Source organism: Phyllobates terribilis, unplaced genomic scaffold (genome assembly GCF_046119375.1).
Source record: "Phyllobates terribilis strain yellow unplaced genomic scaffold, ASM4611937v1 Scaffold_8__6_contigs__length_399053987, whole genome shotgun sequence".
NCBI lineage: Eukaryota > Metazoa > Chordata > Amphibia > Anura > Dendrobatidae > Phyllobates > Phyllobates terribilis.
The window spans coordinates 127,991,061-128,008,376 of NW_027362768.1; the positions used below are offsets into that span (position 1 = coordinate 127,991,061).

The window sequence follows — 17,316 nt, forward strand, 5'->3', positions numbered from 1 at the left end:
TCCAGCCCTGGCTTTGCACAGCAGCGGGTTCGTCACTTCCCAGCTCTGACCAAGGTCTGCAGGAAGGAGAACAGTTCCGTTATGAGACGAGACACCTGCTGCCGCCGCACTTGTATCCCGTGGGGTGTGGCTAATAAAAGACCACGCCTCTTTAAAACAAACCACGCCTTTTCTTGATAGATACTTACGGACCTGACTGGCACGCCCCTTCGTATGTGATTGGCTGAGGTGGGCGTGGTAACCCGGTGGGCAGTGACGTCACGGCAGCTCCTGCAGTGTGAATGAATCAAACTGGCCGGGGAGTAAGTGGCAGTCAGGCTGGAGCTGCTGCAGCATCACTGAGCCCGGAGCCCGGAGAGCAGCCCGGGACAGCAGCTCCAGGAGCAGCCAGGCCACAGCGCCGCCATCCAGCCACCTGTCAGCTGCACCCATGCCCGCCTCAGCAGCCCTGCTGCCCCCAGCCTCTGCCTCCTGACAGCGCAGCCTCCTCTTCTGCCTCCTCCTCCTGGTCCCTTTATATATTCCATTATTATCATTATTCCCTTCTCATTTCGTCTGATATTTCTACAGCGACGTCTCCATAAAATGATGCAGAGCTCAGCAGCGCTGGCCACAGATGCATCTGTCAAGGGGCTTCCAGAAATTCTTGGGCTGCCAATGCAACGTAAGGCATTTTATTCCTCATTCATTGATTTAATAATAAAGAATTCTGGCAGTATGGAGGGCTGGGATGCTGCAGGGAGTGGGATGCACAGCATGATGGGGGCTGGAGGGGATGCAGCCTGCAGATACCTGACACCCCCCACCTTCCTCCCCCATAGACTAGAAAGGGCAGGGGTCAGGGGGTGCTGGAGGTCAGGGAGATGGAACTCAGCCCCCTGGAAGTGATAGGGATCATGGTGATGGGCTTCCTCCATGACCTCCAGTCCAAACCAACCCAAATATACCCCCGTCTCCCAAAAGAAAGTTTATTGCAAACTTTCCTGGTGATCACCTCTCACCTGCAGCATCTCTCACCCTCTGCAGCGCCAATAGCGAGGAAAGGTAATGGTTACTAATGATAGAAATCACTGATCATAGCCTAACCTTTCCAAATAGGGATTAATGATGAAATGGGACTTTCTATGTATCTGATGAAATTGACTTTTCTGTATAACCCATGCACTGTACATTGGATAAAGCTAATGAAATGTATAATAATCTATAGAGCATTGGATAATACTGATGGAATTCAACTTACTATATTCTATTTTATATATATATATATATATATATATATATATATATATATATATATACATACGCACACATACATATATATATATACACATACACACATATATATCTCACTCTGATATATATATTTATACACATACATATATATACACACACTTATATATATATCTATATATCTACACACTCATATATATATATAAACTCATATGTATCACACACTTATATATATACACACTCATATATACATTCATATGTATCACACACACACACACATATATATATACACACACTCATATATATATATATATACACACACACATATCACACACACGCATATATATATATATATACATACACACACATATATATACACACATATATATATATATATACATATATATATATAAACACAGACTCATATAGATATTTATATATAGACGTGCTTCTGTCATTCTTAGAACAATACATATGATGGATTGGAAGTTTATATCAAACCCACAGAATATAGGGTATTACTGATTAAATGGAAACTTCTATATTAACCACCGAATATGGCAGAATACCAATGAAATAGCAGTTACTAGATAATCTATAAAATGCAGGATACTGCTGATTATATGAAACTTTCTGTATAGGTCATAGAATATAGGAAATTATTATCGAACAGAACATTGCATAATATTGATAAAATGGACGTTTCTATATGGACCATATAAAATATTGGGAATCACTGATGAAAACGAACTTTTTTTTATAATGCAGAGAATAAAGCGCAGTACTAATAGCGTGAAAGTTCACATAATAACCGATATAAGATATACATGTCGGAATGGAAGTTTCTATATATCATAGAAGATTTTACTGATCATATGGAACCCATAGAATCTAGGGTGTTACTGATCATATGGAACCCAGAGAATATAGGGTGTTACTGATCATATGGAACTCATAGAATATAGGGTGTTACTGATCATATGGAACCCATAGAATCTAGGGTGTTACTGATCATATGGAACCCAGAGAATATAGGGTGTTACTGATCATATGGAACTCATAGAATATAGGGTGTTACTGATCATATGGAACCCAGAGAATATAGGGTGTTACTGATCAAATGGAACCCATAGAATATAGGGTGTTACTGATCATATGGAACCCAGAGAATATAGGGTGTTACTGATCATATGGAACTCATAGAATATAGGGTGTTACTGATCATATGGAACCCATAAAATATTAGTTGCTACTGATGAAATGGAAGTTTCAGCATAACAGATATAATGTAGCATTGACATCAATAAACATTCTACATGACCCATAGATGCAGCTCTGATGATCACTGACAGGATGGACGTTCCTATATAACCCATTTGTTATAAGGTGTTGATAACAGAATGGAAGTTTCTATACATCTCATAGACTAAAGGTTGTTACTGATGGAATAGAAGTTTCTATACAGTCCATATAAAATAACGTTGATACAATTAAACATTCAGATGGTGTAGGAGAATGGTCCTGCCTTGGATATATTAGTAGTGACAGTGGGCATCGAATTTATTGAGTAAGGTCAGGGATTGAGTGGTCTCCACAGGGTCCTCTGAAGAGGGTTAAGTGGAGGTGTTGACAATTATGTCTATTGTCCTTCGGAGCAGAACAAGTTGGTGTAATTGAATTGTGCCTGTTTGTATCCTCACAGTAACTGGAGTAATAGGAGCATCATTTAGGAATAAGGATGTTTTATGGCGCAATCTAGAGAATTACATCCCAATGCTGGAGAGATCTGGTGTTTTGTCATTTGTAGTCACTCACTACCTGTAACAGTAATGGAAGTTAATATTATCGTTTTTTTACTTGCAGAATTATAAGTCTCATCATCCTTTACATGATCACTGAGATCTACTGTATTTATGATTTAAATGAGAATTGCTGTGGACTGAATTGAACGATTCATTAAGAGACTACAGATAGATATGAGATGACAGATTACTAGCTAGCTACCTAGATAGATAGATCGATAGATCGATAGATAGATAGATAGATAGATAGATCGATAAACAGACGGATAGATAAATAGACGGACAGATAAAGGGCAGAATATATAGTAGATAGAATATAGACAGTAAATAGATAAAGACATATAGAACAGATTATATATAGATAATTAGATATATAGATAGATTTAAGATGATAGATAGATATAAATAGACAATAGATATATCGAAATATATAAAAACATAGATGATAGATAATTTGATATAAAGATGGATATGAAATTCATACTGATACATATATGAGATAGATTGATTGATAGAACATAGTCAATAGATAAATATATATATAAATAAATATATATGGAATAGATGATAGATAATTAGATAGATAGATTCTTTTCATTCTTCTAGATCTGATGATGATTTGTCTTTACTTTGTCTAAGTATCTGTATAAAACACTGGATTGAGTTTCCCATCTCTCAGTATTTTATAATCCAGTAGTAAATGAATGAAACTTCCATGAAACCAATGGTACAGTAATCTTGACTGTCACATAGTGGAGAGAGGCAAAATATAGCATCTGATTTATATTTGAATCATGTTATTCTGTACAAAATTACTATAGAAAAACGAATAATGTATGGAAAGTATTGGTGTAAAAAGTATTATATATTATTCTAATTGGGAAGAGATGAGAAAATTGTTCTTTGAAAGCAAATCTATGAAGTCATCTATGAATCAGTATATTTTGCACCCGATCTTTGTTTCTTGTTATTCAAAGCTATAGAAAGTGTTAATGCAAATCGAAAACAAAAGCAAATAAAAAAAAAAAAAGTTATACAAGTGTCTGATCTTTTATGGAATGACATAAGCGTAAAAATAAAAGTTGGGAATAGTAGTTGAAAATTGATAATAACAACAACAATAGATAATAAATGAAATAATATCAACATAGCAGAGATAATACACATCATAATAAATAATAAAGAGTAATAAATAATGTCTAAAAATAATAAATAATGTCTAATAAACAATGTCTAAAAATAATAAATAGATAATGTCTAATAAATAATGTCTAAAATAATGCAATGTAAACGTTAAAAATGAATAAAAACGTCAACTGAGTCACATGTAGTATATAAAAAATAGTAAGGATAAGAAGTGATAATAAGAAAATAAATAAATGTATTAAAAATAGTAAAAAAAAAAAAGTATAAAAGCAGGTGAATAAGTCAGTAATTAAAATTCATTTAGATTACAAGAAAAAAAAAAATAATACTCATTAGTTAATCTTTTCTGTATGACAAGGTAATATACTGTGAATTGTCTCTTTATGGCTCTAATATGAATGGTAAGATTCGTCCTGAAATATTTAACCCCTGACTGTCCAGTGTCCGCCCTGTAGTAGTGATGATTAGCAGGAGATAACTGCAGGGATTAGTGATCGGGAGAATTGGGCTGTCGTCTCTTCTCCAGTGGAAACTCTGAAAAATGTTGATCTTTTTATCTGTAGAGTGGAAATGAGTTTCTGGAGTCCTGACATCATATTCTCCTATTTCCGTGGATATTAACCCAGAGGTGAAGTGCAGGGAGCTGCTCCCATATATCACATAGATCACATGTAGCACATAGCCTGCTCCTGCCAGTCCTACTTCCCTCCAAGTTATTCCTAAACCCTCCATATTATATATCTACATATTATATACCTGTACTAGGAGCATTCTGCTACCATGTTATAATCCTCAGATATAAACAAAGGAAGACACAAGATGTAAAGCAAAGTAGAAAGTCGTGTGTATATATTCTATCTATCTATCTATCTATCTATCTATCTATCTATCTATCTATCTATCTATCTATCTATCTATCTATCTATCTATCTATCTATGTTGTACCTATATATATATATTGAGAGTGGAAGCAGCACTGTAGCAGTATAAATTGCAAACCCAATGCATTTGTCAGTGTATATCCAAACAGCAACCTTCCTCATACATATACATAGGGAAAAAAAAAACTAGTACATAAATATAAATATTTATATATATATATATATATATATATATATACACACACACACATAGATGGTATATATATTTTTACTTGATGTAATGCGTGCTGAACTTATTGTTATTAAACATTATTTTGAAACTTTTTCTAGATGTATAAATTGATAGATACGTATATAGAGATTTACATACATACATGCTAATGCATTATGTATTAAAATAATACAAATCTATTTAAAAGACTGTAAAATCAGCATTAATATTATGATATGATGTGTTCAGGTCTACTACACACACAGCTGATGAAGATGTATGATGAATAGACTCTATAACCAGAGACAATATATTCATATATTCAATACACCCATTTGGTAGCTAGAAACTGTACAGGATGAAACATATTACACACACACAATATATGCACACACATAACACACACACACAATATGTATATATGTACACCCACATAATATATATACGCACACACATATTACACACATATATAATATACATACACACATAATATATATACACACACTATATATATATATACACATGTACACACATAATATATATACACACTATATATATATACACAATATATATATAAATGTACATACACATAATATATATACACACACACTATATATATATACACACACTCACTCTCTCGCTTTATCTCTCGACTGCTGTTTGTTCTTTTCTTAAGTATGTGTCGTTTTCTAATTTACCTAATTATTATCTCTTCCTATGTGGAATAGTTAGTTAGCCCATTAATCGATCTCTCTCTTGATGTAATCAATAGTGCAGCCATTACCTTCTCTATTCATTAATATTTCTGTTGTTCTCTATTTTATAAATGCTTCTATTTATCTAATGGTTTGGTTTTTATATTACTGGAGAAGCTACTAAAGATGAAACAATCTCATTTCCAGAACAAATGTCAGTCATGTAAATATTCGTTTTCTTTGTTTTCATGTATCTAAACTTCAATCAATCTCTGTCTCCAGTACACATTGTACAAGTGCATAGTTCTATCAGTCTTATACAGAAATTACAGGCCACTGATTAATACCCCACCATATCAGCTCACTACTAATGGCTCAGCTATTATGCGGCAAATACTCTATCCATCTATCTATCCACCTATCTATCTATATCTATCAGATATATTATCTGTCTATATCTTTCTATCATATATATTATCGATCTGTCTATCTATTTATCTATCTATCTATATCACATATGCCTATATACAAATATATATATATATTTATTAATATTAAACATTCATCAGGTCATTATCTGATTAGTAATAGGAGCTGATCACAGTAGCAGACTCCTCTCTGTGTATAGTATCTGATGCTCCTGAATATTACCCATGGCCAGTGCCCTTTACACCCCAGGACATCCATCACTCCCTGGCAGGCGGGCACTGAGCAGCCACATAAATTGTTCTCCGGTACAATTCATGGATATATTATGAGTCTCCACTACAGCAGGGGCCACACCACACAGAGTGTGCACTATGCTCATTATTACAGAGGGGATTCAGAATACAAATAATTACATACTAAACAGGGCATGGCTATCATCTACCTATACGTTAACATGTATGTATGTGTATGTATGTATGTGTGTGTGTGTGTGTGTGTGTATGTATATATATATATATATATATATCATATTAAAAATACACAGACAACAAATACATATACATCTATGAATACACATTTAAGCATAGACAGATATATTCTAGATAGATATGTGATAGATAGATAGATAGATAGATATGCGATAGATAGATAAATGTTACATAAATAAATATATAGATTTTATATATGACAGATATGAGATGGATGATAGATAGATAGATAGATGGATGCAGTTTATTCTGTCCTTTTCCTATAGATGTACACTGATTGACGTCTGTGTCTCTCCCCCTGGTTCATTAGCTGATTGTATCTCCCAGTGCTCCTGGCTGTGGACATGCAGTGTTACCTGTTGTGTCATCACCAGTCACCATATACTGACTATTGTCTATATACTTTATAATGGCAGCAGATAACTTTTGTACAGTCACGACATAGAGATTTATTACAGAAATCAATGTCATAAAAGCCCCTACAGTTACATAAGATTTTATGAGTTTAAAATATAATTTATTCTATCTTCTTACCAGAGCATAATAAAAAAATCATGGTCCAGGCTGCATAGCATTACCACATTATTTTATATTATATGCTGATAGTAAATATTCATGTACAACCAATACTATATTATCTATTGTATCTTCTCTTGTATTATTAATAGGAATGATCTAGGATCACAATAAGGTCATAGGGGGTTGCTTGCACAATCAGATGGGTGTAATAGAGATGTGTTTTACCATGGCTTGCATTATATCAGGTTATTTCCTATTTATTTGCACTCAAATTTTCCTAACTTTTGAATCTTGTATATTTATTATAAATTATTTTTTATTAACAGACACCTGATTGATTGTCCTACTGCTCCCAATATGGCTAAAACCACACAAAAAAAAATTTATTTTCCTATATTGTATGCAGGTTTTGGATGGTAAATATGAAAATACTGTATGGAAATTAGGAAAGTAATACAAAGATATACATTCTGTGTGCAGCAAAGTGAGTAAGGTTGAATATTCAGTATATAAAGTGACCTGTTACAAATGATTAACTATGGCATTTGACATTGCTGCAATATTTTAGATAATTTTCCATTATATGCTCAATTAATTGTAAGTAATAATGAAAGAGCTAACAGTTGGTCAATATATATATAATGATATCTGGTTCTATATATATAATCTCAGCAGGAACACATGCAGTGATATAGGAAACCATACATAGCTATGGCAATATAACACCCAAACTAACACATACTTTTTCTCTTGAACTGATAAAGACATAAACATAATGATTTGATATAGATAGAGATGATAAACAGATAGATTTATATAGATAGAAATATTTAGATAGATCATTAGAATGTTAAATAAATATAGAGTAGATATAAGTTAGATTGATGTAATATATATATATATATATATATATATATATATATATATATATATATATATATATATATATATATATATATATATCTTGGAGAAAAAAGTAAATAAACAGATAAATAGAATGACAGACACATGTATGTGATATAAATACATATTCTATCAGAGAGTTTCATAATACTTTAGCTCTACTTTCTTAATTCTCTGAACAGCAATTATGTAATCACATGGTTTAATACTGGCGCACATGCACAGTCCTAGTGTTCACCATCAGATTACAGCAACCTTATGTGAGGTCACAGTAATTTTCATCTGGTTGTCCTGTGAAGCAGAAAGAAAATAATGCAATATATACCAGTATTATGGTGTCAGAGATTTATCTAGAAAGAAAGGTGTTTTTCTAAGGGAATACTAAAATAATGTATTAATAATAACAACAATAATAATAATAATAATTTTTATAGCGCCAACATATTCCGCAGCACTTTACAAATTTTAGGGGGGACATACACAGATAATACAGAATAAGCATATCTCATATTGAAAGGAGTGAGGGCCCTGCTCGCAAGCTTACAGTCTACGAGGAAATGGGGGAGACACAAAAGGTAGAATGTACATATATTGTATAATGCAGCCTTGATATACTAAATAGGATAAATAGTAATACATGGACTGGTCGCCTGCCAGTATGTGTACAGTCCTGACCGAGGCTATTATGTGCATGGTTGGTATGAACCTGAAAATGAAGATTTTAATATGGGGGAAAACTGGGACGAACAACTGGGACGGACAGAGATAGTGTGTGGAGGCGATACGCCAGTCTAAAGAAATGGGTTTTTAGGGTCCACTTGAAACTGTGGGTATTGGGAATTAATCAAACTGTCCTGGGTAATGCATTCTAAAGAATTGGCGCAGCACGCGAGAAATCTTGGAGACGGGAGTGGGAAGTTCGGATTATGGAGGATTTTAGTTTTAAGTCATTGGCAGAATGGACGGCACGTGTAGGGTGGTAGACTGAGACAAGGGGGGAGATGTAGGGGGGTACTGAAGCATGGAGCGCTTTGTGGGTAAGCGTGATAAGTTTAAGTTGAACTCTATATTTGATGGTTAACCAATGCAATGACTGGCACAGGGGAGAGGCATCGGTGTAGCGGTTGGCGAGGAATATGATCCTGGCTGCTGCGTTAAGGACGGATTGGAGAGGGGAGAGTTTTGTAAGAGGGAGACTGATAAGTAAAGAGTTGCAGTAGTCCAGACGAGAATGAATAAGAGCTACAGTAAGAGTTTTTGCTGAGTCAAACGTGAGAAAAGTCCTGATTCTTGAGATGTTTTTGAGGTGTAAATGACATGAACAAGCGAGTGATTTGATGTGAGGAGTAAAGGAAAGATCTGAATCAAAAATGACCCAAGACAGCGGGCTTGTTGCTGGGGAGTAATGGTTGAGCCACAAACGGAAATGGCAATATCGGGCATAGGAAGGTTAGTGGAGGGAGGAAATACGAGTAGTTCAGTTTTTGAATAATAATTATAATAATTGAATTATAATAATAATATTACTATTATTATTATATTAGCATACTAGTAGTAGTATTAATAATATTTGATAGGAACTTGACTTTAAATCTTATGACAGGTTCTCCTGTAAAAAAGCAGCACATATACACAATGTTGCCCAATATCATCACATATACAGATTGTTGCCCATTATCACTACATATACACAGTGTTGCCTGTATGCAGCCTGCTTTGCTGCTTTGCCCAATATCATTTTAATCATTTTCCCACTTCCTTCCTGTCCCCATCTCCAGACAAAACCTTCTCTCTTGGCAGAAAAGAAGCAGCGTTCAAAAAGCAGGTTTTGCTGCTTTTTTCTACACATCTGCTGCGTTTTTTAATTGTCTCTTGTGCATGCTGATAAAGTTTAGTGCCCAAAAAAAAAAAGATGATACGACTTCCTTAGGTTTTGGCACCAAAAATGCAGCAAAACCTGATGCCTGCTTTTTTTCCCCTGCGTTTTAGCACTTACCCATTGCTTTCTAAGGGTGAAAAAACACTGAAAAAATGCTAAAGGAAGTGACATACTGCAGTTTGCAAAAACACAGCAGTTTTCCATGTGTGTGTAGGAGATTTCTGAAATCTCATAGCTTTTGCTGGTACTGTAAAAGGTAGCTTAAAATTTGCATAAACAAACGCAGCAAAAACGCAACATGTGAACACAGCCTAAACTATTGTTTCCTCTGCTGTCTGTTGCCTGGCTGCTGTCTGTGTATCTTCCTACATGATGTCCTCATGGATGACATTTCATGTGGGTTGTTGTCCCATAGAAATACCCTGTTGAAGTAGTATTGTTTTCGCACAGATTTTTCATATGACACAACCTGCCTGGGATCTTTGATATCTACAGGAAAATAATGCACACAGAGTCTGCACAATACATGGAGCTTTAGGCTACGTTCCCACAATGAGCTTTTGGTGAGTTTTTGATGTTGTCGATGTTTGCACTATTTCTGCACCTATTAAGTAAAACAGATTACTTGTATTATTTTGAAAATATGCAGCATAAGAAACTCTTTGTGGGATCGTAGCCTTAGGGTCCATCTGTGAAGAAACATTTGTAGCATGCTCCATTATTCTGTATTATATAGGGTTCTCTCCTAGAGGCAATGCTATTATCGGAGAACATACAGTAGTGCCTCACTATAGCACCTGATGGACATGTTCACACATAGCTTCTTGATGATTTTGTTTTCTGCTTGAAAAACTCAGACAATGGCCAGAAAACCACAGTGGAAATAATGCACATTCTTTATGACTTTTTGGTGCATTAATTATGCATTTTCTTTGGGTGCCCCTTTTTTTTTGTCGTTTTTTTTTTTCTTTTTGCTGCTAATCTATTTTAATTTAATTTTCTTCTTTTTAACTGCAGTTTTTTTCCCAATTAAATTAAAATAGATTAGCAGCAAAAAGAAAAAAAAAACGACAAAAAAAAAGGGGGCACCCAAAGAAAATGCATAAATAATGCACCAAAAAGTCATAAAGAATGTCATTCTCATGGTGTGTTTTTTCCCCCCTGTGGGGCCTGCTGTGTTATTTTTTTTGTTTAAAATGCCCCACAGGTGGGAAAAACACACCATGAGAATGACATTTTAGAAATCCCATACATTTTTCTGTAATTGTAAATTACTGTTTGTTTTTTTTCTGTACAGAACAAAAAAAGCATGTAAAACTCAATGTATGAACGAGCTCTTAGGTGACGGAGGGCTTTTGACTCATTAATACACCACCAGAAGGAGCGGTTCAGTATGTGAATTTGGACTTTTAGAGCAAATATGGCTGCATTACCAATTACAGAGTAAGGCCACGGCCCCACTATCAGTATTCAGTCAGTATTTTTTCTCAGGAGTGGGAGTCAAAACCAGGAGTGGGTGATGAATGCAGAATTGGTGACTTGTTTCTATTATACCTTTTCTCTGATTGTTCCTCACCTGGTTTTGGCTTCCACTGCTGAGAAAAAAATACAGACCAAATACTGATAGTGGGGCAGTGACCTTAGTTTAAAGGGGTTTTTCACCTTAAAAAAAACTGCACTCAAATTTGCATACTTGAAAACAACAAAACCATCCCCCGGTCCAGTGCCAGTTCTCCGCTGTTACTCCAGTCTTTGGGTATAGGCTGCGGCTGTAACATTACAACCAACGTGTACTTCACCGCTGCAGCCACTCACTGAGCTCAGTGGATCTGATGATGTAGACAGCATGAGCTACTAGCTTAGTGATTGGCTGCAGACGTGAGGTGCGCTGTAGTCATAGTGTCACTGCTGCAGCCTGTAAACAGAGACTGGAGTAGCATCAGAGAGCTGGTGATGGACCGGGGGAGGGGGAGTATTATCTGTGTTGTTTGAACATATGGATTCTGATAGTGGAGAACCCCTGCCATCTATTCTTTGACTTCTGTCATAATTTAGCCTACAATCCAGGGCGCAGCAGTGATGTCTCAACCATGTAACTGTCTGTAGATTATATTCAGCCTGTTCTGATCAAGTACCTTTAAGGAAAAGACATTGGCTCTGATTCATTAAAGCTTCTGCTCCAAAATTAGGGCGTAAAAAGTTTTGAAAAGTTTAAACATTTTTGCGGAACTTGTTTGCGACTTTTGGTGTTTTTATCCCATTTTTGCCAAACTCTGACAAAGTGGGCGTAGCTGTGGTGGGACAGGGGCGTGATGGGCCATGCGACCGCCGCTCGTCAAATTCATAAAGAGCGGTGGCATTGTGTACTTAACAAACCTTACTCCAGTCCCTCGTACTCCACCCCTTCATTGGCAGCTGGCATTAAAGAATTATTGCTAAGATTGAGGTCTAAGGGGTAGCGTTTCTCCTTATGGAGAGTGACACACCAGCTCTGGCATGTCAAGGTAAGGAGGCTTATTCGCCATGCAATGCTCCTCTGTGAAATTTAATATGCAAATTGCCTCTTTGGAGAAAAAGAGGACTTGTACTCTATAGCACCACCTATTGGAAGTAGCGATCCTACAAGTCACAATCAACGCTTTAACGCTTTAACGAGTCGTGCAATATTTGGTAAGATTGTAAATTAACCAATCTCCAAAGGAAAGGGGATAAATTACTGATCGCCAGCGGTCTGACCGGTGGGACTCCAAGCCATAGCAAGAATGGGGCTTGGGAACCAGGATATGGTCTCTGCACAGTCCAGTCTTGAATCAAGTGGAGATGCGTATGCAAAGCAATCAGTAAATTTTTCCCAACCCCTATTCCCTATGGTTAGGGAATAATAACCCTTTAGTAAAGAAAATGAAGGAGACAAGAAACCAGCATTGGTATCACTCGGCCATCCTCCATCTACAAGGGGTGGGAGAGAAGACACATTTCTAAAGGCGGTAATGGCTTGAGAACTGCAATCTGAATTTCTGAAAATATAACTGAATAGTTTCTAGATTATTTGCCTAATTTATTTATAGGGTTACGATATTTGTATACTGCATGATTGTATTGTTTGGGCATTATATGGTAACCCAAAAGCAAAAGGTGTTAATAGAAAGGGCTGCCCTGGCTCCTTCCAAGCTCTTGTTGGGTGAAGTGGTATAAGGGGGGAATCCTCAGAAATGTATGAAACCCTATAAATTTACCCAGGTGCGGACACCAACAGAAAAGGGCCCCTGTGAAAGAAAAATATATGGGCCCTTTTTAGTCTAGTAGCTCATAATAATGTAGGATTCCACCTGCTTTGTCGGTGGAAGTGGCCCAATTACCTCTTGGGCCCCTGAATTAACCCGAGTGAAAACAAAATTACAATCCCAGTTTGTATTAGAACAACCAATTAAATTACTATAATATTGTTTTTTTTGTACTTTTCATAAGAGCTAAATTATGAGTTGCACCTACATAATAATAATAATAATAATAATAATAATAATAATAATAATATTAAAAAGGTCATTTATCCCCTATGGGAATAGTCTCTGTATTTGTCAATAAAGAAAAAGAACTTCAGTAATTGGAAAAACCTTAATGAAGGCTAGGAAATGTCCCATTCATTTTCTATAAGACTATGTTCACACATTGCGTTTTTGCTGCGTTTTTTTTTAAGATGCAAATATTAAAAGCTTTTTTTTTTTTACAGTATCAGCAAAAGCTATGAGATTTCCAAAATCTCATGCACTCACTTGCTTTTTTTTTTCCTTACTGAATTGGAAAACTGCTGCTTTTTTTTTATAAATCTGCAACATGTCACTTCTTTCACCATAGAAAGCAATGAGAAAGTGCAAAAACGTTGGGTAAAATAAAAATGTGCATTTTTGCTGCATTTATGTCACGTTTTTGATGTGTTTATGGTGAATAAAATTAACTTTATTAAATGTGTACTGTAGACAAATGACATATGTAATCTGCATAAAAAAAAGCAGCAAACATACACCAAAGAAAGCTGTAAAATTGCACCAAACCTGATTTTTTGTAAGCAGCTTCTTTGCTACTAACAGAGCAGGTTTTCCATGCAGAAAAAAAAAATGCAGCAAAAATGCAACATGTGAACATTGTAACAGAGGATAGAATAGAATGTTCAGATGACGTAACGCTCGGTGACCAGGTGACCGGATGTTCTTCTCTGGAGAATAGTTTGTGTATCTGCAGTGATCTCTGCTCATTTATATATGTGCATTCACAGATGTACACCAATCTGCCAATCCATTAGCATATTGCAGCCTTTCATAGAAAGTATACGCTTACTGCACAGTATTTAATACTAGGCACAATCCTATTACAGATAAACAGCAGCATTTTCTTAAGATGTATTTCTGTTCTGCATCTTTCAGCGACTGGAAGATTTTACTCTAATTCTTTTGGAGCAGATCTTGGGGGAGTGAGATTATGATCTGACCTTAATCCTAATCCCTCATTGCCCTGGGGACCTGTGAGGAACTCATTGGCAATGTGTCATCTCAAAAGATTTATCTCCTGCAATACTGTTACAAAATTTCTGGTTCAGCCAGTTAAAGATTGAATTTGCTATAATTACTCTAAAGTAGTTTATATGAAACAATGTATCCGATAAAAGTAGGGAAGATGGTTGCTTGATGTACAAGGTACAGGGGATCCCATTAAAAGGCTGATTTAAAAAAAAATGGACTGATGGTTGAAAGATGCAGCCACCATTTAAAGGGACAGTCTGCACCCGGGATCCCCTCATTCAGGTGTTTCACTAAAATGAAATAATTCTGTAATTTAATTTGTAACACTTGTATCTCCCTCCTCCTTCTAGTTATTAACATTTCCAGAATTACCAAAATATGTTGCGAGGTTGTCTGTTCTGGGTTACTAAATGGAAGTTTTTTTGAGGAGCTAAGTGGGTGCAGATTAGGGTGCAGATTACAATTAATATGTTATTTTTCAATATATTATCACAATATCTTATTCTTCTTTATTTTACTCTAAACTAAAGGGGTCTTTACAAGGTTACATATGTTAAATTAAGGTGTCCATATAATGTTTTTCTTATGTAATCAATAGAGACATTGTAACAAAAATATTGCATCTATCACATCAAAATAATCAGCATCTTGGAGAACTTAAGAAAATGTATTATACATAGTTTGGTAGATCGTTTTCTTGTCTAAGGTTACGTTCACATGTCCAGTAATCATCCATTAGAACGGATCCACCAGCAGTCAGTTGGCAAAAAAGTTGTGCGGACACAACTTTTTTATCCTGCTTAAAAAACTGATTTCAACTCGATCCATTTTTTTAACATTGAAGTCTATGGAAAACGGATCCTTTAATCAGCCATCCGTTTTCTTCCATTTGAAAAGGATCCGTTTTTTGCTTACTGGAGATGGAAAAATAAATATTCAGCATATATTACTGGACTTGTGAACTTTCAAGCAATCATCCATTTGAAATGGATCCAGTAAGCAAAAAACGGATCCATTAAAATGGAAGCAATACAAATTCTAACAGTCTATTCAGTAGGACTATCAGCTGTGTATCCACCAGACTTCTGCACAACACAACTGATGGTCCCAACCCCATTTATAAGGCAAGAAATCCCACTTATTAAACCTGACAGGGCACACCTGTGAAGTGAAAACCATTTCCAGTGACTACCTCTTGAAGCTCATCAAGAGAATGCCAAGAGTGTGCAAAGCAGTCAAAGCAAAAGGTGGCTACTTTGAAGAACCTAGAATATAAGACATATTTTCAGTTGTTTCACATTTTTTTGTTAAGTATATAATTCCACATGTGTTAATTCATAGTTTTGATGCCTTCAGTGTGAATGTACAATTTTCATAGTCATGAAAATACAGAAAAATCTTTAAATGAGAATGTGTGTCCAAACTTTTGGTCTGTACTGTAGTTATCAGGCTAGCCTATGAGATGTGAACTTGGGGCATAATTTTTAAATTAGGTACATACTTGATACAAAGGTATTAGTTCACAGGACTATGAACACTGAAAGTGGGCACTGACTTAATACTGACCTAATACCTAATGTGTTTATCAGTGGCATAACCTGAAGCTTGTGGGTCCTAATGTAAAATCCCCAACAGGGCCCCCAACTATCACTGGTCTTTAATAATAATCTTTTCCTATGGGGCAAAAGGATCTTTGGGGCCCCTCTAGTCTCCACGGCCCGGGTGCGATTGCAACCCCTGTACCCACTATAGCTACGCCCCTGGCGTTTATGGTACTTCTGTACAGTCCATTATTGTATAGACATATACATATAGCAGAATGGTTGTATCAATGCTAAATATTTACATCTGTAATAAATCCTAAAAAGAAAGGTATCACACTTATACAGTGGGTACAGAAAGTATTCAGACCCCTTTAAATTTTTCACTCTTTGTTTAGTTGCAGCCATTTGGTAAATTATTTTTTAATAAATTTGCAAAAATTTCTACATTTCTGTTTTTTTCCAGTCAAGATGGGGTGCAGAGTGTACTTTAGTGAGAAAAAAAATTAACTTTTTAGAATTTACCAAATGGCAGCAATGAAGCAAAGAGTGAAAAATTTAAAGGGGTCTGAATACTTTCCTTACCCACTGTACAAGAGTAAAATACATTATTTATTACATTTGTTTAAAGCATATATTCCATCATATTAAAAACATATATATGTATATCAGGGAAATATCAAATACGCAAGCAGACTACGTAGGGGTATAGTAGGAAACAAGATCATGTGGTCAATAAATAATTAATTCATGAATCTCCCCAAAGGACATAATAATATTGAACATAATTAAATAAATATAGATACTTTCATTAGAGTGCATAGGCATAAGTAACTAATAATGATTATATATAAGGGGATACATGATCAGTAATTTAATAAATAGTTAACTACCTTGACCAACACTAAAGATGACTGCACATCGATGTGCGTTTCGCACACTGCTTCTTCAAGGGGATCCTTGATTTATTTTTTTGTGAATCGGTTTTCTCATATTTACATCTGTGACCAGCTTTATTGTGTAAATATTAACAGAAGTTCAGAACTATGGATGAATCTACATAAATCTGCACCCC

At 35.5% G+C, this 17,316-nt stretch overlaps 1 protein-coding gene across 1 annotated transcript in view; it reads left to right on the forward strand.

The window, feature by feature from the left end:
* Window positions 1-292: 292 nt before the first annotated feature.
* Window positions 293-17,316, forward strand: part of LHX4 (LIM homeobox 4) — an 87,615-nt gene continuing 70,591 nt past the window's right edge. Inside the window, exon 1 of the mRNA XM_073642605.1 lies at window positions 293-664. Coding sequence (XP_073498706.1) covers window positions 586-664 — 79 coding nt within the window. The 5' untranslated portion in view covers window positions 293-585. The remainder of the gene's footprint in view (window positions 665-17,316) is intronic.